The sequence below is a fragment of the Globicephala melas genome, chromosome X, assembly GCF_963455315.2.
Source record: "Globicephala melas chromosome X, mGloMel1.2, whole genome shotgun sequence".
Taxonomy (NCBI): Eukaryota; Metazoa; Chordata; class Mammalia; order Artiodactyla; family Delphinidae; genus Globicephala; species Globicephala melas.
In genome coordinates, this window is record NC_083335.1 from 105596452 (window position 1) to 105618968 (window position 22517).

The following is a 22517-nucleotide window of genomic DNA, read 5'->3' on the forward strand; positions in this document are numbered from 1 at the left end:
TAAAAATTTATTTATTTTAGGCTGCGCTGGGTCTTCATTGCTGCGTGCCGGCTTTCTCAAGTTGCGGCGAGCAGGGGCTACTCTTCGTTGCAGTGCGCTGGCTTCTCATTGTGGTAGCTTCTCGTTGCGGAGCGTGGGCTCTAGGCGCGCGGGCTTCAGTAGTTGTGGCACGTGGGCTCAGTAGTTGTGGCGCACGGGCTTAGTTGCTACACGGCGTGTGGGATCTTCCCAGACCAGGGCTCGAACCTGTGTCCCCTGCATTGGCAGGCGGATTCTTAACCACTGTACCACCAGGGAAGCCTGAAGACAACTTAAATGATTTTTAAAAGCTCAAATGAGTTTTAAACGTTCCACATACCTGGGAATAATGTCATTTAACAGTGAGTTTATGGATAATACTTGTTATTTTTTAAAGTACTCATTTCCTGTTAAATAGCTTTTCCCCCTTACATTCAAGACACTTGATCCTTGGTTAAATTTCCTGCATCTCTTAATTCACAGGGTAGGAAATAGTTCTTTAAATTTATTTTTAAATTAGACACATTGTATGAATGTGTTCTCATGGTGAAAAGTAAACAAAATAAGAGATATATACAGAGTAAACAATGAAAACATTCTTTCTTCTCTTCTTGTGATGCTATCTTCTTCCCCAGAGGTAACTCCAGTTAAAAATTTGTTGTGTATTTTTCTAGGCCAGTGCTGTCCAACAGAACTTTCTGTGATGATTGGAATGTTCTATATCTGTGATAATACAGTAGCCACTAGCCACACGTGGTTATTGAGCATTTGAAATGTGGCTAGTGGGACTGAGAAACTGACTTGTTTTATATAAATTTAATCAATCATAACTTGAATTTAAATTGCTACATACAGGTAATGCTAGGCATTGGACAGCACAGTTCTAAACTGTTTCTACACAATTACCTAGTTCTCTCTCTCTCTAACCATAAATGACATCATACTATATAACGTGTATACATAGTAGACATATTGTTTTGTGACTTGCTTTTTGCATTGAACAGAATGTCTTCGAAATCGTTCCCTGTCTGTGCAGATGTATCTGTCTTGCTGTTTTTAATGGTGCCTATTACTTCATAATATGTGCATACCATACTTAGCTAAATGAAAAATGGATATTTCTTGGTGCTGAGCCATGTACTGGGTCTCCTTTTCCTCTGCTCCACTGGCACCTGTGGAGGCTTTGCACCAGCTGCCTGATCTGAGATTCTACATCGTCAGTAACACAGTCCAAGACTCCAGTGATTCATATGTGTTGGGCCTCTGGTCAACTCTAAGATCTACTTTTTCTTTCCTCTCTATTTTCAAAAGACTAATATTCTGATCCCAAATAAAATCAGGCCTTAAAAAAATATATTCAGTGACGGGTAAATACAGACCTGACAGCAGGAGACTGAGGGAAGAGTTTTGTGCCATCTTTTTGTGTTTCTGATTTTGCAGTTCTAAAGCTGGCCCGTCCTGAAGCAAAAGCCCTCCATGGGCGAAGTAGATTCTTTCCGAAGTTCTGCTCTTGTCTCTTGCATATCCTGACTAAAATGTTCTGTCCTAAAAGTCTTTCCAACTGGAAGACATTCTTGAGACAGATGGCTTTTTTTTTTTTTTTTCGGTACGCGGGCCTCTCACTGTTGTGGCCTCTCCCGCTGCGGAGCATAGGCTCTGGACGCGCAGGCTCAGCGGCCATGGCTCACGGGCCCAGCTGCTCCGCGGCATGTTGGATCCTCCCGGACCGGGGCACGAACCCGCCTCCCCTGCATCGGCAGGCGGACTCCCAACCACTGCGCCACCAGGGAAGCCCTATGGCTTTATTAACTATGGGTAATTCACTTTTCAGTTGATTTCTGTGCTTCTAACATGCCTCATCACCATTTGCTAGCTAAATTTATTGAGCCTGGCATCAGACTATTATATGTACTGTATCAGTAAAGTCCTGTCGAGACATAGACGGCTTTCTCTAAAGGGGAAATTTGAAGAGAGGGTAACAAAGGGACCATTTACAAAGGCATGGACAGAGTTTAAGGAAACCTCAAGGCATAGTATGGTACCTGAGGCCTAGGGACACTTGGGGGTTGCCACCCCTAGGCACGAAGGGGCAGGGGGAGAATGTGGTTACCAGAACCTCATGGAGCTGTGGCTTCCTATCAAGGAGGATGCCAGGGAGATGAGTATCCTGAGCTCATTCTTGTCCTACCCTCAAGTGTTTTGCATGCTTCCCATGGACCCAACCCAACTGGAAGCGGGAAGGCAAGGGAACTCATTGGTGCAGTCCATACACAAAGCCATGCAGAGAGGAGTAGAGAAGGGGAGGGAAAAGTAGATTCTGGAGAGGCAGAAGGAAGATAATGGCCATTGATTTATGGAAGTAGGATTTGAACTCAGGCCTGTCTGACTGGAGAGCCTCACCAGTTAAAAAGAGCTTAGCTTTGGGGCTTTGCTGGTGGTGCAGTGGTTAAGAATCCTCCTGTCAATGCAGGGGACGTGGGTTGGAGCCTGGTCCGGGAGGATCCTCCTATATGCCGTGGAGCAACTAAGCCCGTGTGCCACAACTACTGAACCCATATGCTGTAACTACCAAAGCCCGCAACAAGAGAAGCCACCACGATGCGAAGCCCGCGTGGCACAACTAGAGAAAGCCCGTGCGCAGCAACAAAGACCCAACTCAGCCATAAATAAATAAATAAATAAATAACTTAGCTTAAACAAGCAACTCTGCAGTTGGCCTGTCACCATCAGCAGTACTATGCTAAGTTCTGATTGGTTGATTAGCTTGCTGTCTGATAGATCCATTCGTCAGTCAGGGATGCCTATTGCATAAGTAGAGGTTCTGCCGACCACTTTTGCACTCAAGTCACGTTTGTATTGTATATTTTATATAGTGCCTAATACCTTTTGTTTTAAGTAAATATTTGTCAATGTCCAGTTGAACATATTCTGTAAATGAAATGCCCAGTATCTAATCTTCCCCCTTTAAAAGCTCAATGGGTATATGGCTTTGGTATGGTACTACCATGTCGTTTACATAACCAGAACTTGCGTGACAAATAGGCAACATGTTCACATGCAATGACTGGGTGTTGTGAAATCTTAAATTAGGTAGAAAGAAGTTTTATTGCAGTCTAGCTCCAAGTCTGTGGCCTGGCAAGGGCTTTGTACATGTGAGGTCCAGGGCTCTGGGCCAGGGCTTTATTTTGGCTGTGCCCTGTAGCATGTGGGATCTTAGTTCCCCAACTAGGGATCGAACCTGTGCCTCCTGCACTGGGAGCATGGAGTGTTAACCACTGGACCGCCAGGGAAGTCCCGGCCAGGGCTTCTTAACCCTTTAAAATCCTCACTCTGTTCTAGTAAACACAGAAATTTCATGGGCCTCTCTATCCCCAAATTTGGAATATGGCTTCCTTAGTGGGGCATAATCTATCCTCTGATGATCTCTACCAGTCAAGAGGCTTAATTTCTATGACTTTTAGGTTGAAAAGGGTAGTTTTTTCCCCATATATAAAATTACTAAAAATTGAATATGCCTTTTTAAACTAATACCTCCTCCCATTCTAAACAGGCCACCTTTCGCCTTTGAGGATTGCTGCCCCAGAGCCAATTCTGTTTTTCCCTTTCTTATTTCCTTCCCCGACTTATCCACCCTACAAACATCTAGCATCATATGAAACACATAGCATGTGCTGGTAAACACTCGACTATGTGATCTGGCTGGTGGTCTGGAGTCTAAGTTGAGGCTTGTTTATATGTAAGTCATCTGACCTACTTCACTAAGTCTGAGTAAAAATCTGGTCCCATGCTTTTGTTTTTTCAATTAATCGTTTGCCCCCCTCACTTTTCTAATTAGCAGGAAGTGCAGTATCTCCTTTTTGAGGCCCCTTTATCCTAATTGTCTAGGAATCCTAGCGTGTCCTCAGTTCAAAGGAAGCTGAAAAGGTAACTGAGCCTGAGGGATCTACCACTGCTGTTGCTTCTTGCTGCCACTTGGTGTCACTGTTGAAGACAAGTCCTTTACAGTTCAGTGGAGGCAGTACCTGCCTCGCAGAGCTGTGGTATAAATTAAATGAGCTAATACATTTGATAGCATATAGACGGATACATGGCACTAAGTAGGCACTTAAAGATTTTTAAGTTATGTTATTGGGCCTCAGTTTTATGTCTTATGTAGGGCCTAGACGAGAGGATCCCTGCAACCATTCCAGCTCTGGCAAACGGTGAGGAATAGATGAGGGCCTGGGTCCCCTGCAGGCTGGTATAGAGCCTGGAGGCCAGGTTGGACCAGTCCCTGTCCCTCTCTGGAGCCTTTGGCTCTCTTAATCCCATTGCCCTGAGGTTGGTCTGCCCTTTGTAGGTGGAGGAGACAACTTGGTAGCATAGAATTCCTTCTAAATCAAATGATTTGCTCTGGCTCAGAGGAGGAGGAATACTGGGATGTTTAGGCTGAAAAAATACTGTCTCTGATCACAGGGCTGGTTGATGGTAGCTGAGCCTTAACCAAAGTCTTCCTGAGTGCAGAGCTTGAATCTCAGCTCAGGAAGTATTCTGCCTCATTTTGGAAGGCAGTGTTCTAGAGAACAAGGCTGCGACTCGTTTATTTTTACATTCTCCCCATTCTGAGCACAGTGCCTTGTACATAACAAGAAATACCCCTTCTCCATGTCAACTGCTGTTAATGATACAGACTCACAAGGACGCTTAGGAATACTCTCTGCTTTCCATGTCTTTGCTTCTCCCATTTTCCTACTTCTAGGCCACAATAATTAAGAACAAAATGCACAGTGCATATAAACCTTTTTTCACCTTTGAGTAACTACTCTTGCTTTACAACTTTAATTACCAGATTTCACATCCTCTAGAATACAGCTTTCTTAGAAAATGGCAACACCTTATATCTTTTTTGTGTGTGTGGTACGCGGGCCTCTCACTGTTGTGGCCTCTCCCGTTGCAGAGCACAGGCTCCGGACGTGCAGACTCAGCGGCCATGGCTCACGGGCCCAGCCGCTCCGTAGCATGTGGGATCTTCCTGGACCGGGGCACGAACTCGTGTCCCCTGCATCGGCAGGCGGACTCTCAACCACTGCACCACCAGGGAAGCCCTCAGTTCAATTTTAAAGCAATGGGTGTTTATTGAGCCTCCACTAGATGCCCAGCTAATTGTTAAAAAACCTTTTTTTTAAAAAAACAAAAATTAATTATGGGCTGTGCTTAAAAGGTGCTATTTATCATTTCAGATATAGTAATATATAGACTTTTCTGGTGCTAAATAACTTACTTTTTTAAAACATCCTTTTTTTTTTTTTTTTTTTTACGGTACATGGGCCTCTCACTGTTGTGGCCTCTCCCGTTGCAGAGCACAGGCTCCGGACGCGCAGGCTCAGCGGCCATGGCTCACGGGCCCAGCCGCTCCGCGGCACGTGGAGGTTGAAAAGGACCGGGGCACGAACCCGTGTCCCCTGCATCGGCAGGCGGACTCTCAACCACTGTGCCACCAGGGAAGCCCCATCACCTTATATCTTTAATAAAGTTTGTGACTAGCACATAAAAGATCTCCAGTTAGTAATTTTTTTCAGATCATGTGAAAAAGAGTCACTGTCCACATAGATTAAAGGTTAATCAGTCATTAATATCAGCTCACCCCTCTGCCAGTTCATTTACCTATTTGGGTTGTGTCCTAAAAGTTCAATCAAGAGTTTGCTTGTTTCAATGGGGAACTACACAATAGATATAATTATCATAACATATAGTACTCTATATTATGACATATAATAGTGAACACTAATAGAAGCACTAAAAATTGCTCCAAGTCATTGAGTACCAGCTACTTTACATACATGATCCCTATTTTTCACAACAACCCTACAAGATAGGTACCGATTTTACAGATAAAACTGAGTTTCAACTAAGTTGAGGAGCTTCCTTTCAAGAACACACAAAGTCAGATACATTTCTTGCCCCAAAGGCAGCCCCTGCTAAAGAGGCAGTGACAGGCCACCCATGACCTTCCTTGCCACTCCTCCTCCCTTCCCCAGCTACAGCCGGTGGGCCCCAGGTGGCCCCTGACTCAGTGCCAGCCAATCCTGGTTGTGGCCTGGTTTGAAAAGATGAGCTTGGCCAATCTGATCTTCCTTTAGGAATTGGAATTGGGAAACATGGAAAGAAGCAGAAAGTTGGTAGGAATGAATGAAGCTTGGGAAGGGAGGCTGAGGAAGCTGTAATGGGCCATATTGAAGCTGAAGTTGATCAGGAAGGAGAAGGCAGAGACTTTAACATAGTAGAAGGACATAGAGTAATCAGAGCGGGAGCAGCCAGGTTGACGCAGAGCGCTCTGGGGCTTATCCGCTGCCCCTTTCCTCCTTTTATCCCCACAGTTTGTGTGCCAGGGTAGCCATAAAATAATCCTTCATTTCTTGAGCTACGTTTAGTAGCAGTTCCTTTCTTTTTAAAAAAATTTTATTTATTTTTAAATTTCTTTCTTCTACCTTCTACTTTTTAATTTTATTTTATTTTTATTTTTTGGCCATGCCACACAGCATGTGGGATCTTAGTTCCCCAAGCAGGGATTGAATCCGCGCCCCCTGCATTGGAAGGGCAGAGTCTTAACCACTGGACCGCCAGGGAAGTCCCTATCAGTTCCTTTCATCTAGGAGAGCCAAATTAGAACACACAGCCTTCAAGTGCTGGGAAGAGAATTTGAATCCCCGTTTTATGGCCACAGAGCCTCTGCTTTTCTGACTGCACCTGCACCGCTTTGCTACATCACAAACACTGCTCTAGCCCATCACGGCCCACAAGGTCACCTTACAGTACGTGAAAGAGAACCAATAACAGACTCAAATGTCCAGAATCCACGTCTAAAGTCTTGGTTTGCTTTCAGAGTCCCGAATGGGAGGGTGGGGCTTAAGAAAGTCTCAGGCAGCTGGGAGGTCTCCAAAGAACTCTGGGGCAGGACTCCAGCTCCCAGGGTGGAAGGTTCTACAGTGGGGAGAAGGTGGGCACAGGGCAGGACGGCTTCTTGGCAGGGCAGAGGAGAATGGGGGCTACTCCAGGATAGGGAGTGGTCTTATCCGTGCTTCTATCCCCAGTTCTAAGATAGTGCCTGACATATATTTGAATGAGTGAGTGACTGAGTGAGTGAATGAGTGAATGAGTAAATGAATGGCAGAAGTGGGCCACAGCCCCCCGTCACATATGTGGATCATTCTTCAGTCGAGTCTTCCCAAGTTAAGGAACACCTGTGTCTATCTCTAAGCAGTAATTCATGCAACAATATGAGTATGCGTGCAACAGTATGTTCACAGTGACTCGCCACCTTCAGCTTTAAAAATATTAAAGATGACATAGCGATGACCACGGTAAGGACATGGTTCAAAGACTACAAATAGATTCGGGATTGCATTTGCCCTGTTTACAAAAATACTGCTCGCTTTGTCTTCCTCTGTCTAGAGAGAGTGAGGTTTTCATTTTAAGAGGCTGACTCAAAAATGCAGGGCCACTTCCTGGGCAAGCTTCCAAGTGACTACATCTCCCTGACAGCGCTCCCCAGAGCCCTAGCGCAAGCTGCCTGGGGCGGGGCCTCCAGCCGTTGGTGGCTGTGGGAGCTACCAGAGGAGCAGTTATCTGCAGCCCGCCAGAAATGCTGTGCTTTTAGGCACCCCCCCCCACCCCCGGGGCACAGATAACGGCTTTGGCCTTTGCCCTAAAGAGACGTCAGAGTTTGTGATTGGCCAGGCCGCTGTGTGTGAAATAGAGATGTCTGCCACACTCCTGACTATGGCATTCCTTCCAGCCGAGTACCCCCGGGTGTGGGTAAGTCTGAATGTTTGAAGTCTGCCCTCGTTGTTGGTGGAATGCTCAAAGCTGAGCGTTGTGACTTTCCGGGGCATGACTTAGCATATTTCTTAATCCTGCTAAGCCTCAGTTTCCTTTTCTGTGATATAGAGATGGTATTATCCTGCACTGTAGAAGGATAGAATGCCTATAGGAGGAGAGCAGTAGCTAGCCATCGTGGGACCACATCTGGTACCTGGCAGACAGTACACACTGAAGAGCTCTTATTTCTGAAGCATCATTCAAAAAAAAAAGGTTTCAATGACAGCGTCCGTTTTTATTTCTAACAGTACAATATTTCTCCAAAAGACTCAGCAGATATCTTCTACTTAATCACACGGGCGTAGCCAACAGAAATAAAACTTCAGGGGAAGTTAGTGCCAAAGGACAGTTTGTCGGACTATATTCCCTTTCTCTTTTTCCCTTCTAGACCCTGACTGCACCTGCCCCATTTGCAGATGAAACCAGCTGCCAGTGCCAAGCACCCCATGAGAAACTGACCATTGCTCAGGCCCGCTTAGGAACACCAGGTGAGGCTATGCTTCTTGTTCTGCAGACGGGCCCTGTCCTGAGTTCTCAAGTGGCAGAAAGGCCATCATTATTTGAGCAGCACTGGCTTTGAATTGGAGAGATGAATTTAGAGATGACAGCACAGTGCCAGAAGGGTAAACACCAACGGCGATAAACTACGCCAAGCAAAGTAGCCGAGGGAAAGCTGCCGCGGGATACGGGAGTTGGAGGCCAAGCGCTGCCATTTAGTCATTCTACTGCCTTGGGCGAGTCATGAGAACAATCTGAATCTGTTTCCTCATGTGCAAACAGGGCCAATGGTACCTGCTTCACAAGGTTTTTGTGACAACTAGATTGTGTTAAAAATACCATAGCGTTTTTTTAAAAACTGTGAAGTCGTAGATAAGCCTATGCTACTGTAATTGTTATCATTCTTAAAAATCTGTGGGTTTTTTTTAGCATCTTTATTGGAGTATAATCGCTTTACAGTGTTGTGTTAGATTCTGCTGTATAACAAAGTGAGTCAGCTCTATGCATACATATAAACCCATATCCCCTCCCTCTTGTGTCTCCCTCCCTCCCACCCTCCCTATCCCACTCCTCTAGGTGGTCGCAAAGCACTGAGCTGATCTCCCTTTGCTATGCAGCTGCTTCCCACTAGCTATCTATTTTACATTTGGTAGTGCATATATATCAATGTTACTCTCTTACTTCGTCCCAGTTTACCTTTCCCCCTCCCCGTGTCCTCAAGTCCATTGTCTACCTCTGTGTCTTTATTCCTGTCCTTCCCCTAGGTTCATCAGAACCATTTTTTTTTTAGATTCCATATATATGTGTTAGCATATGGTATTTGTTTTTCTCTTTCTGACTTACTTCACTCTGTATGACAGACTCTAGGTCCATCCACCTCATTACAAATAGCTAAATTTTGCTTCTTTTTATGGCTGAGTAATATTCCATTGTATATATGCGCCACATCTTCTTTACCCATTCATCTGTCAGTGGACACTTAGATTGCTTCCATGTCCTGGCTACTGTAAATAGTGCTGCAATGAACATTGTGGTACATGACTCTCTTTGAATTATGGTTTTCTCAGGGTATATGCCTAGTAGTGGGATTGCTGGGTCATATGGTAATTCTATTTTTAGTTTTTTGAAGAACCTCCTTACTGTTCTCCATACTGGATGTATCAATTTACATTCCCACCAACAGTGCAAGAGGGTTCCCTTTTCTCCACACCCTCTCCAGCATTTATTGTTTGTAGATTTTTGATGCTGGCCATTCTGACTGGTGTGAGATGATATCTCGTTGTAGTTTTGATTTGCATTTCTCTAATGATTAGTGATGTTGAGCATCCTTTCATGTGTTTGTTGGCAATCTGTATATCTTCTTTGGAGAAATGTCTATTTAGGTCTTCTGTCCATTTTTGGATTGGGTTGTTTGTTTTTTTGTTATTGAGCTGCATGAGCTGCTTGTAAATTTTGGAGATTAATCCTTTGTCAGTTGCTTCATTTGCAAATATTTTCTCCCATTCTGAGGGTTGTCTTTTCATCTTGCTTATGGTTTCCTTTGCTGTGCAAAAGCTTGTAAGTTTCATTAGGTCCCATTTGTTTATTTTTGTTTCTATTTCCATTTCTCTACGAGGTGGGTCAAAAAGGATCTTGCTGTGATTTATGTCATAGAGTGTTCTGCCTATGTTTTCCTCTAAGAGTTTGATAGTGTCTGGCCTTGTATTTAGGTCTTTAATCCATTTGAGGTGTTTTTTTTTTTGTTTGTTTTTTTTGCGGTATGTGGGCCTCTCACTGTTGTGGCCTCTCCCGTTGTGGAGCACAGGCTCCGGACGTGTAGGCTCAGCAGCCATGGCTCACGGGCCCAGCCGCTCCACGGCATGTGGGATCTTCCCGAACTGGGGCACGAACCCACATCCCCTGCATCGGCAGGCGGACTGTCAACCACTGCGCCACCAGGGAAGCCCTGAGTTTATTTTTGTGTATGGTGTTAGGGAGTGTTCTAATTACATTCTTTTACATTTAGCTGTCCAGTTTTCCCAGCACCACTTATTGAAGAGGCTGTCTTTTATCCATTGTATACTCTTGTCTCCTTTATCAAAGATAAGGTGACCATATGTGCGTGGGTTTATCTCTGGGCTTTCTATCCTGTTCCACTGATCTATATTTCTGTTTTTTGTGCCAGTACCATACTGTCTTGATTACTGTAGCTTTGTAGTATAGTCTGAAGTCCAAAGTCTGTGTTTTAAAACAGTTTCTCCAAGTGTGCATTAAATTGAAGTGCTTGGGCTCTGCTCGAGGAATTTATTCATTCAATCCTTTAGCCTGTACCAGAGATGGTGAGCGAAGAGATTTAAAAAGAACTATAAGGTACCATCTCTGTTTCCCAAGAGCTTTCACTATAATTAAAGAGACAAGACAGCTAGATAGGAGATAAACACCCACCAGTAGCATGCATGTGCTTAGGGGTTAAATCCTGCAGCACAGATGATAACTGACAATTTTAAGAAGGGCAGATTCATTTGGCTTTGAGCAGTCACGCAAGACCTGGTCCCAGACCTGAGCTGATCCTTTAGGGAGAAGTAAGATTTGTACTTTGTGGGCAGAAAATGGAAGGGTATTCTGGATAAGTGGGACAGGAACAGCGAGGGCACAGAGATAGGGAATAAATGAATGGCGTTCCAGTCGATTGGGATGGAGTGAAAAATAAGATTAGTCCAGCAGGTATGCCTTGAGCCATTTAAGATGGCATAATTTCATGGTTTCTACTCACCATTGCAAAAAACCAAACATCTCAAATGTAATAGAGTCCGTGGGACAAAGGACAGTTTGCTTAATAATAACAACAGGTATTTATTAAGTGCTTTCTATGTACTAAGTTCTTTATCTGTATTGTCATTTCACTGTCACAGCTCTACGTGGTCGGTACTTTTAGTATTTCACAGATGAGGAAATGAAGCCTTTAGAGAAGCTGTGAATCTGCAGAAGATCATTTAGCTAGTAAGTGGTAGTGGTTCTCACATTTGAATCTGACTCAGAATAACCTAGAGGGCTTGTTAAAACACAGGTGGCTGGGCCTTGCCCCCTGATACAGTCCAACTGGGGTGAGGCCCACGAATTTCCATCTCTAAGAAGTTCCCAGGTGAGGCTGCTGCTGGGGGACCACACTTTCAGAACTATTGGTAAGTGTTAAAGCTGGGATTTGATCTCAAACCTGTATGTGCTCGAGCTTGATCTGTTGGCCAGTACACTCTGCTTCCCCTTTAAGAATAGCTTGGAGGGAGTGAGGAGAGGAGCAGAGCAGGCAGAGTTAGTAAGCTTTGTAGAGACTTCTTGTGAGAAAGGCAAGAAGAGGCTTGAGGAGGTAGTTGAGAGCAGCTAAACCAGCCTGCAAAGAATCACCTGGTAAGTTTGTAAGAAGCAGATGTTTTGATCGCTCTCCCCCACCCCTAAATCTGGGATGGGGCCCAGGCATCTACATTTTTAACAAGTAGCCCAGGTGATTCTGAAGTTGGTGGTCTACAAATCATACCCTGAGAAACGATGACCCAGCAACAAATCTAAAAGATGCAATGAAAGTCCAGGTGGTTATGAAGAGAGCAGATTTGACCTCAAGTTAAAGGATGAGCTTTAGACCTGAACAGAAGAGGATCCTACTTTTCTAAGGGAAAGGAAAGGGGATTTGAACTTACTCTCCATCTGCTGGGCGCTATGCCCTGTATGTATTCTATTTAGTCTTTGCAAAAAGTGAGTGAGGTGGGTATTTGCCGACAAGGCAAATGAGACTTGGAGAACTGAAAAGTGGTTTGTCAAATGTCCTAGCTGACTGGGTAGAGCTGGGATTCGATCTCAAGTCCCTTTCACCTCATACCCCTGCTTTGTCCACTACAACGGATTGCCCTGTGGAGCACGTGCCACAGCAGCCCATGGAGCTCAATGAGAACATGCTCAGACTTCGAACCAGAGGGTGGCAGGTGTGTGAACAAGACAGATGGAAGCTGTGATCTTCTGTAGTGGCGGGGCTGTCTTCATGCTGGTGAACTGCTGTTTCACCAGCACCTAGAGAAGTACTGTATGCTCAGTAAATACTTTGTGAGTGAATGACTGAATGAACGAACGAATGAATGAAAATTTGGGACAACAGAAGGAGCTCATCATTTGGAGATAGAATCAGAGAGAGTTTGACCTGATGCAGCCTGCTTGGGTGGGATCGGGCACCTGTAGGCTGTCTAACCGCCAGGCGGTTTAAAGCCCGAGAAACTAGCTAGAATAAGATGGTGGTGCATATTGAAATACCTGTGTGGTGGGCTCTGGGGAGCACAGGTCACTACAGGAGGGATGAGATGGAGGAAAGGTGAACGACTATTCTCAGAAATTCTCCCCTCTTATCTCAGGTGATGACACTGGCAAGTTATCCAGGAGAATTTGGGACGTCGGTGGGCATCTGGCCGAGGGAACTTCTGTTAGAAATTCCTTTATTTAGAACTTCTAACATCAGTGTTAAAATGGGACAAGAAGTTGGTTCTTTGATTACTTACAAGGCACATATTCGTCTTAGACCACACTCTGATAATCTCTGTTTTATTACAGCGGTGGTCCTCAAACTGTAACTTGCTTAGAATCCCCGGGAGGCCTTGCTAAAACTGAGTGCTGGCCTCCACCCCCAGAGTTTCCCATTCAGTAGGTCTGGGTGGGGCTCAAGCATTTGTATGTGTAACAAGTTCCCAGGTGATGCTGATGCTGCCTGTCCTGGGACCACACTGCAAGAACCACTGCTTAAGAGTAACTGTTGGCTATTGTAAATAGTGCTGCAATGAACATTGTGGTACATGACTCTTTGAATTATGGTTTTCTCAGGGTATGTGCCCAGTAGTGGGATTGCTGGGTCATATGGTAGTTCTATTTTTAGTTTTTTAAGGAACATCCATACTGTTCTCCATAGTGGCTGTATCAGTTTACATTCCTACCAACAATGTAGGAGGGTTCCCTTTTCTCCACACCCTCTCCAGCATTTATTGTTTGTAGATTTCTTGATGATGGCCACTGTGACTGGTGTGAGGTGATACCTCAGTGTAGTTTTGATTTGCGTTTCTCTAATGATTTGTGGCGTTGAGCATCCTTTCATGTGTTTGTTGGCAATCTGTATATCTTCTTTGGAGAGTGGACTTGACACGGGGAGGGGGAGTGGTGGGCTGGGACAAGGTGAGAGAGTGGCATGGACATATATACGCTACCAAATGTAGAATGGATGGCTGGTGGGAAGCAGCCGCATGGCACAGGGAGATCAGCTCTGTGTTTTGTGACCACCTAGAGGGGTGGGATGGGGAGGGTGGGAGGGAGACGCAAGAGGGAGGGGATATGGGGATATGTATGGCTGATTCACTTTGTTATGCAGCAGAAGCTAATGCACCATTGTGGAGCAATTATACTCCAATAAAGATGTTAAAAAAAAAAGTAACTGTTGGTAGCGGTTGGAGGGAGTGTCATGGAGATTATCTAAATATAATTGTTGGAGCATTGTCCTGTTACTAGAGAAGCTCACAGCGTTTTAAAAATATCTTGCTGTTTGACTGTTATTTAAGAAAACAAGAAAAACATCACTACTTTTTTGAAATGTTTGGTAGTTTTCAAGACTAGGAAGCAATTACCTTTCTGTGGCGCCGTCTTGAACATCCCTTCAAAAAGACAAAAGAGACCTGTATTGGGGGTTCATAATGAGCTTCAGGATTATAGTTGCAACTGAAGTCTTTCACTAACTCCTTCTCTAGCCCATTTTATGACTTCATACAATTGCCTACATTATGTTTCGCGGTCTTAGGTCTGCCCAAGCAGGATCTGCTGTATAAATTCTAAAAGAGGCTGCTCATAGCTTTTAGCTCCTGGACCTCATCTGTGAGGTCAGAGGGTGATGAACCTCAAGAGAAGGAGCACAGTAGAGCAATTGGAACTGGCACCTTTTTTTAAAAAAGTTAATTAATTAATTTATTTTTGGCTGTGTTGGGTCTTCGTTGCTGTGCGTGGGCTTTCTCTAGTTGGCGGCGAGTGGGGGCTACTCTTCGTTGCGGTACATGGGCTTCTCACTGCGGTGGCTTCTCTGGTTGCGGAGCATGGGCTCTAGGCGTGTGGGCTTCAGGAGTTGTGGCACATGGGCTCAGTAGTGGTGGCTCGCGGACTCTAGAGCGCAGGCTCGGTAGTTGTGGCACACGGGCTTAGTTGCTCCGCAGCATGTGGGGTCTTCCCGGACCAGGGCTCGAACCCGTGTCCCCTGCATTGGCAGGCAGATGCTTAACTACTGTGCCACCAGAGAAGTCCCGGAACTGGCACCTTTAAAAAAATTTTTTTTTGTTTAAGTATAGTTGGTTTACAAGGTTGTGTTAATTTCTTCTGTACAGCAAAGTGACTCAGTTTTATATATATATATATTTTTTTTCATATTCTTTTCCATTATGGTTTGTCACAGGATACTGAATATAGTTCCCTGTGCTGTACAGTAGGACCTTGTTGTTTATCCACCCTATATATAATAGTTTGCCTCTGCTAATCCCAAACTCCCATTCCTTCCCTTCCCTGCCCCTCCTCCCCCTTGGCAACCACAAGTCTGTTCCCTATATCTGTGAGCCTGTTTTTGTTTTGTAGATGTGTTGATTTGTATTGTATTTTAGATTCCATGTACACGGTATTTGTCTTTCTCTGTCTGACTTACTTCGCTTAGTGTGAGAATCTCTAGGTTCATCCATGTTGCTGCAAATGGCATTATTTCATTCTTTTTGATGGCTAAGTAATATTCCATTGTATATATGTACCACATCTTCTTTATCCATTCATCTGATGGACATTTAGTTTGCTTCCATGTCTTGGCTCTTGTAAATGGTGCTGCTATGAACATAGGGGTACATGTATCTTTTTTTTTTTTTTTGTGATATGCAGGCCTCTCACTGTTGTGGCCTCTCCTGCTGCGGAGCACAGGCTCCGGATGCGCAGGCTCAGCGGCCATGGCTCACGGGCCCAGCCGCTCCGCGGCATGTGGGATCTTCCTGGACCGGGGCACGAACCCGTGTCCCCTGCATCGGCAGATGGACTCTCAACCACTGCACCACCAGGGGAGCCCTGCATGTATCTTTTTGAATTAGAGTTTTCTCTGGGTATATGCCCAGGAGTGGGATTGCTGGTTCATATGGCAACTCTATTTTTAGTTTTTTGAGGAACCTCCATACTGTTTTCCATAGTGGCTGCACCAATTTACATTCCTACCAGCAGTGTAGGAGGGTTCCCTTTTCTCTTGCACCCTCTCCAGCATTTATTTGTAGACTTTTTAATGATGGCCATTCTGAGTGGCGTGAGGTGATACCTCATTGTAGTTTTGATTTGCATTTCTCTAATCATTAGTGATGTTGAGCATCTTTTCATGTGCTTCTTGGCCATCTGTATGTCTTCTTTGGAGAAATGTCTGTTTAGGTCTTCTGCCCATTTTTCAGTTGGGTTGTTTGTTTTTTGTTGTTGTTGAGTGGAACTGGCACCTTTGATCTTAGCTCAAAGAGTCCAGCTGTGGAGGTATGACCCTCTAAGGTTTAGTATGTATCCTGAGACAGAGAAAATCAGTAATCTGCCTGGAGATAAAGGAAAAGCCCAAGTGATTGCTTCATAGGTTCATTTTCATTAAAGCTGACATTTTTTCTTAAAGGGAAACTGAGTTCTGATTTCCTATTTTCCTTCACAGAAAGGGAATTTGTATTATTCTGTTCACACAGTGATACATGTAGTTTTCCAAATTCATTTTTCTAGAGCCACCTGAATGAATTTTGCCTTATTTCTGTGCCACCTGTACTGTAACTTACTTAATTTTTTAAAAAATGTACTCTCTCTTTTTTAACTTAAATTTAATGTATTTTGAAAAGCAAACATCAATCATCATTTATTGAAAAGAGCATCACTGGCTATAAGTAGAAGGAAATGATTAAGTTTATATCAAACTATGTAAACTTTGTGACATAGGTAACTATTAGATTTTAAAAGGTTAAATTTTGTGCCACCTCTCTTGCACATCAGCTGTACACAAAAACAATGCCAGTTACCGTAATTACTGGGCATTCAGTAACAGTCTTTCTCTCTCTCTTTTTTTTAAAAGACTCCATAATGGCATGTCGTTTTCTAGAAGGCATCATGAGTTAGAAGAAAGAGCAGTGGCGTTTGGTTTGCACTCACACTCCATCATAGGTTGGTTATATGATGCTGGGTAAGCTGCTCAGCTTCGCTGAGCTTCCATTTTCCCCTCTGAGAGGATAGTAAGTCCGCTCTCCTCTACCTACCTCACAGACTTGATGGAAAGATTAAGTGAAATACACGTGCTCTGTAAATCATACGTACTTTTAAGGCATTGTTAATAAGCTGCATTTTAAGAGCCATAATAAAAAATGAATAATCACCCTTTTATTATTGCCTGAATCTGAAACAATACCAAGAAACACCATAACATGCCCTACAAAAATGTGAATTCAGATGTACTGTAGTTGGTGACTGCCTCCTATCTTGCCGTATGGTATGTGTATGTTTAACTTTTTAACCAACTGCCCAACTGCTTTCTAATGTATTTGTACCATTTACATTCCCAGCAGCAGTGTATGAGAGTTCCAGTTGCTCGATATCCTCATCAGCACTTGGTATGATCAATAGTTTTTAGTCATTCTAGTGAGTATGAAGTACTATCTCAGGGTTGCTTTAATTTGTATTTCCCTAATGACTAATGGTATTGAGGATCTTTTCATGTGCTCATTTGCCATTCATCTATTTATTTTCTTTGGTGAAATGTCTGTTGAAATTTTTTTGCCCTTTCTGTAGCTTTTTTTTTTTTTTTTTTTCCCCTGATACGCGGGCCTCTCACTGTTGCGGCCTCTCCCATTGCGGAGCACAGGCTCCGGCCGCGCAGGCTCAGCGGCCACGGCCCACGGGCCCAGCCACCCCGCGGCATGTGGGATCTTCCCGGACCGGGGCACGAACCCATGTCCCCTGCATCGGCAGGCGGACTCCCAACCACTGCGCCACCAGGGAAGCCCTTTTTGCCCTTTTAAAAATGAGTTGTTTATCTTATTATTGAGTTTTGAGGGTTCTTTATATATTCCAGATACAAGTCTTATATCAGATACATATTTTGCAGATATTTTCTCCCTAAGACTTGCTTTTCATTTGTGTAAAAATGTCTTTTGAAGAGTAAAGGTTTTAAATGAAGTTTAATATATAACTTTTTTTTTTGTTTTATACTATGTCCTTTTTGGTTCCTATTTAAGAAATTTTTGTCAGATTCAAAGTCACTAAGATTTTCTCCTGTTTTTTTCTAGAAGTTTTGTAGTTTTAGCTTTACGTTTAGGTCTATGATCCATTTAGAGTTAATTTTTGTATACGGTGTGAGATGCTATGTAACATATTACCACAGACCTAATGGCTTAAAACACTGCACATTCATTGTGTCACAGTTTCCATGGATCAGTAGGCCAAGCCTGGCTTAGCTGAGTCTCCTGCTCAGGGTTTCACAAGGCTGCATTCAAGGTGTCACCCAGGGCTCAGCTCTCATCTGGAAGCTTGACTGGTGGATCTGCTAGATCTGCTTCCGAGCTCACTCAGGTTGTTGGCAGAATTTATTTCCTTGTAACTCTAAGACCAAGGATCTAGCTTCTTGCTGGTTGTCAACCAGAGACCACCCTCGGCTCCTAGACGACACCTGCAGTTCCTTGCCACATGGCCCTCTCAAAATATGGCAGCTTGCTTCTTCAAAGCCACCAAGGAAGAAAGAATGAGTCTGCTAGCAAAATGGAGTCTTATATACTATAACATAACCATGGGAGAGACATCTATCACCTTTGTCATATTCTCCTGGTTAGAAGCAAGGCATGGGTCCCACTCCCACTTCAAAGGGAAGGGATCTCACAGAAGTGTGAACAGCAGGAGGTGTGGGGGTCAGTGGGAGCTACCTTAAGGTCTCTCCACCATGGCCATGGAATAGGTGTGCCCCACCTTTTGATCATTGCCAAACCTCTAGCTTCACAGGCCGCTGGTTCCCAGCACAGACCCTCTAGAGAGTCCCCAGATGCCTAAAAGGATGTCCAGAAAAACCTCGAACAAAAGAGTAAAACAAATAAACATACCAACTAACTTACAAAGCCACAGTCTATTAAAAAATATTATGGAGAATTTCAAACATTCACAAAAGTAGAACAATATAATGAACCTTCATGTGTCCATCACCCATACCTAACAACCACCATCCTGTAGCCTTCCCTCATCAACTCTCCCCTCTTGAATTATTTGAAACAAAATCCCCGGCTTCCTATTATTTCATCCATAAATACTTGTGTATATATGTCTTAAAAAATAAGAACTCTGCGTTTTTTTTAAGGCATAACCACTATATCATTATCTCACCTAAAAAATTAACAGCAATTCTTTAATATCATCAAATATCCAGTGTTCCAATTTCCAGTTATCTTATGTCATCATTTATTTATAGTTTGTTTGAACCCAAATCCAAATAATGTCTATATATTACAATATGTTGAGGTGTTTTTTAAATATCTTTTAATCTCCAAGTCCCCCCCTCTATCTCTTTCCCTCTTCTTTTTTTTTCTTGAAGTTTACTTGTTGAAGAGATGAGGGATTTTTTTTTTTTGGTCCTGCAGAATTTCCCAGTCTAGAAATTGCTGACACACCACAATTTTAAAAAGTGAGCTTACTGCAAAATCAACTCCACAAATACTCTTCACAAATTTACTAAATGGCCTTTTTTCTCAGTAACTATATCGTCTTTCTTTACTTTTCTTTCCTCCCTGCTTCCTGAATTTATTTATCTTGATCACTTCTGAATCAATACCACAAAGTTCTGCAAAACTGCCACCTGCTTCCCCCTGGGGTTTATATCTTAAAACAAATTTTCCTCAATTGAATTCAAATTGAATAAGAGCTTTGAAACCAAGGATCCCTCATTAGACAGTTTGTTATTTCAAAGTATTTTCTATTTACCGTGCCTTATTTAGAATACAGTATAATCCTGTGAAGGCAATTCTCTTTGTTCAAAACGGTGTATAATTGGGAATAATTGCAATTCCCTATCTGACAGAAAGTCTCTCGAGTTTTGTTTATTAGAGAAATTTAATTTATTAGAAACATTGTACCATCTGAATATATTAATGTAATATTCCTTTCAATTTATGTTCTAATTTAACGAGGTTGTATTACATCAAGAAATAATCACAGTTTTAAATCTGAGCCTTAAAGATCATTCAACAGAAGTGTGCATTGATTTCTTTTTTTAAAATTTATAACATCGATATAATATGTGCATCTAGTTTAAAAAGTTAGTAGGACTCTTAGGCTCGTAAAACAAATCAACCAGCAATCCCTTTCCCTACCTGCCCCACCTCTGATTCTTGTTCTCTGTAGATATTCAGCACTTGACAATCAACTTTCCAAAATGTTGTTGACATCTCTAATCCACTCTCATTGCCTTTCTTGTTTCCTCTGCCCTTGCGGGATTATCCCTTTTTAATTCTTTCTCTGTAATTCTTGTGGTGTTAGAGCGGAAGTGGAGCTAAGTGTGTGTGTGTTCAGTTTGCCACGTTTAGTTTGTCGTTCGCCATATTTTCATTTTCTAGTTCCTTTGCTGAGAATCCAAAATGGTGTAAAAGTAAAAGTTGGCACCCAGCCCCTCTACCTCCCTATGTCTCCCTCTTACTGGAGGGGATGGGTCTTTGGCTGACTCAGCAAAAGTGTCATCCTGCGGTTCCTAGTGCAGTCTCCTGGCTCCCGGGAAGCTCTGGTGAAGTGTGTCCCTCTTCCTCAAGAAATAGCACTTCCCAAGCACTGTATGCCACAGTGAGAATGTCTCTTGTGGCCAATTTGCTCTTGACCCTTCTCCCTAGGAATGACTGTAGTGTGGGTCACTCACCTCCAACCCTGAGCACCCCCCCACGTAACTTTTGCTCCCTGACACTCCTCCCCTTGGGGCATGTACACCCCGCCCCATGTCTTAGGATACCAAAGAGAATAGGGAGTGACCTTTGTGCAGTGTATGCTGGTAAATGTTTAACAACTGGCCCTCCAGGGGGAAATAAGCCCTGATTTGAGCATTTGCCAATCTCTATGGTGTAAATACTCCTACCAAGGCTGATTTTACGCTGCCATGGTGACTTGGAAGAGGTGCACAGCTGTGTCTTTGCCTTTGGGAATAGGACTCTGGGTCTTAGTTCAGGACTGCCAGACTCGAGGATAAAGTCATTTGTCCTTTTCATCGAGCTCCTCAGTCACTCGTACCTCGATATTCCTGCTGGGCTGACTCTGTCAACCCTTTGGTTATGTCTGGTGTGTCTGAATCTGCCAGCTCAGCCACCTGAGACTCTACTCTGGATCAAGAAAACTCCCCAGTGCTGTGCGGCTAAAAATGTGTGTTCTGGGTCAATCTTAATTTTGTTACGTTTTTACTCTGCTTCGATGTCCTTAGAAGAACCTCTTGGTAAAGTTAATTTCGTGCACTAATATGAAACTGATGGTTTGTAGACATTGTGTTTTCTCCAGGTAAACCTTATTACAGTGCTGTACTGATGGAAGGATCGGGTGACTGGGATTCCTTATTCTGCAGTTCTGTTGATGATGTTTTCTTTCTTCCACAGTTGACAGACCTGTCAGAGTATACGCAGATGGAATATTTGACCTCTTCCACTCAGGTCACGCAAGGGCACTTATGCAAGCAAAAACACTGTTTCCCAACAGCTACTTGTTGGTAGGAGGTAAGAAGTGCATTTTGTCTTTGTCTAGAAAACTCTTGTATAATGTGCTTCCTGAAAAGGACCCCTTTCAGACTTCCATCATTAACACCTCACATTGTAAATGCTCCCAGTTCAGCCTATATTGCGTCGCTTGTTCACTGCGTGAAATTTAAAATGATATTTAAAAAACCATAGGGGAAATTACGTCCTCAGATTATAAACCATTGATTCCCAGAGAAAGACGAATAATACCACCAAGGGTAACTGCTTCATGTTCTCCATTTATGCCTTCTTGTGTTTGAGGCATGATCCAATTTCTGTTTCTGAAATTTCCTAGAGGGTTAGGAGAAAAGCAATATTATTCTGATTTCAAATCTTAGAGACCTGAGGGGATTCAGGGTGATTAATGGTAAGTAAGGTCATTGTCTGTTTCCTTGGTGTGACCCACAGTACTTAGGACCATGTTGTGCTAATGGTAGTGGCTTACAGCAGTCCCAATTAGTTGAATTTATGTGCTGTGTATTAAAGAAATAGAGATTTATATACCCAGGTAATCTTGGTTTACAGTGAAGGAACTGACTGATTTCATAAGCTTGTGGAGAGAGAAGGGCAGTTAGACGTAAGATTTTCTTCTTCCAAAAGGCCTACAGATTTCAATTTGGGTAAAAGGGAAAGTTTCTGACCTGCAAGACCTGGGTCTCATCTCTGTAGCTTCTGGAAACACCATTTCCTTTCACTATAATCATTTTTTTGGCATTACATGAACTAGACACCATCAACCCTTAGACCTCTACCGTGAGGGAAAAAGGTGATGGTAAGAGACTACATATCTGTTTTTAAAAATATTTTGTTGGGCTTCCCTGGTGGCACAGTGGTTGAGAGTCCGCCTGCCGATGCAGGGGACACGGGTTCGTGCCCCGGTCCGGGAAGATCCCACATGCCGCGGAGCGGCTGGGCCCGTGAGCCATGGCCGCTGAGCCTGCGCGTCCGGAGCCTGTGCTCCGCAACGGGAGAGGCCACCACGGTGAGAGGCCTGCGTACCACACACACACACACACACACACACACACAAATATATATATATATATATATATATAGTTATCTTCTACAAGTTTAAAACTACTTTCTGTATATTTGAGAGGAATCTTTTGCAGATTTTGCCAAGCATGGTGACCATGTGGTTATTGAATGGAGTTCTTTCCAGAAGGAAGAGGTGATACGAGGCAGTTCATTTCCCTTTATTTTGAGCGGAAAATCATTTCTTGCATGAGCACTACCACCTGGAGTCTGGTCCTAAGCTGCTGGGGTCCTGGGGAGACCTCTGCAGTGGTTGGGCTTTGGTCATTTTGGCAACCCAAGTTTGGAGGTGGTTAGGTGTAGGCAACACTTAACGGGAACACTGCCCTGGCCCTGGGT

The 22517-nt window shown here is 43.6% G+C and overlaps 1 protein-coding gene across 6 annotated transcripts in view; it reads left to right on the plus strand.

Annotated features, from left to right (window-relative positions):
* The window catches only part of PCYT1B (phosphate cytidylyltransferase 1B, choline), a 168159-nt gene that overhangs the window by 60625 nt on the left and 85017 nt on the right, over positions 1–22517 (plus strand). For 3 of the 6 annotated variants that reach the window (XM_060292701.1, XM_060292704.2, XM_030851302.2), the window contains exons 2-3: positions 8264–8363; positions 21006–21122. In XM_060292701.1, the coding sequence (XP_060148684.1) occupies positions 8264–8363; positions 21006–21122 (217 nt within the window). Of the gene's footprint in view, positions 1–7664; positions 7813–8263; positions 8364–16481; positions 16567–21005; positions 21123–22517 lie in introns of those variants that run through there. The other 3 variants (XM_060292702.1, XM_060292703.1, XM_060292705.1) reach the window with 3 other exon arrangements.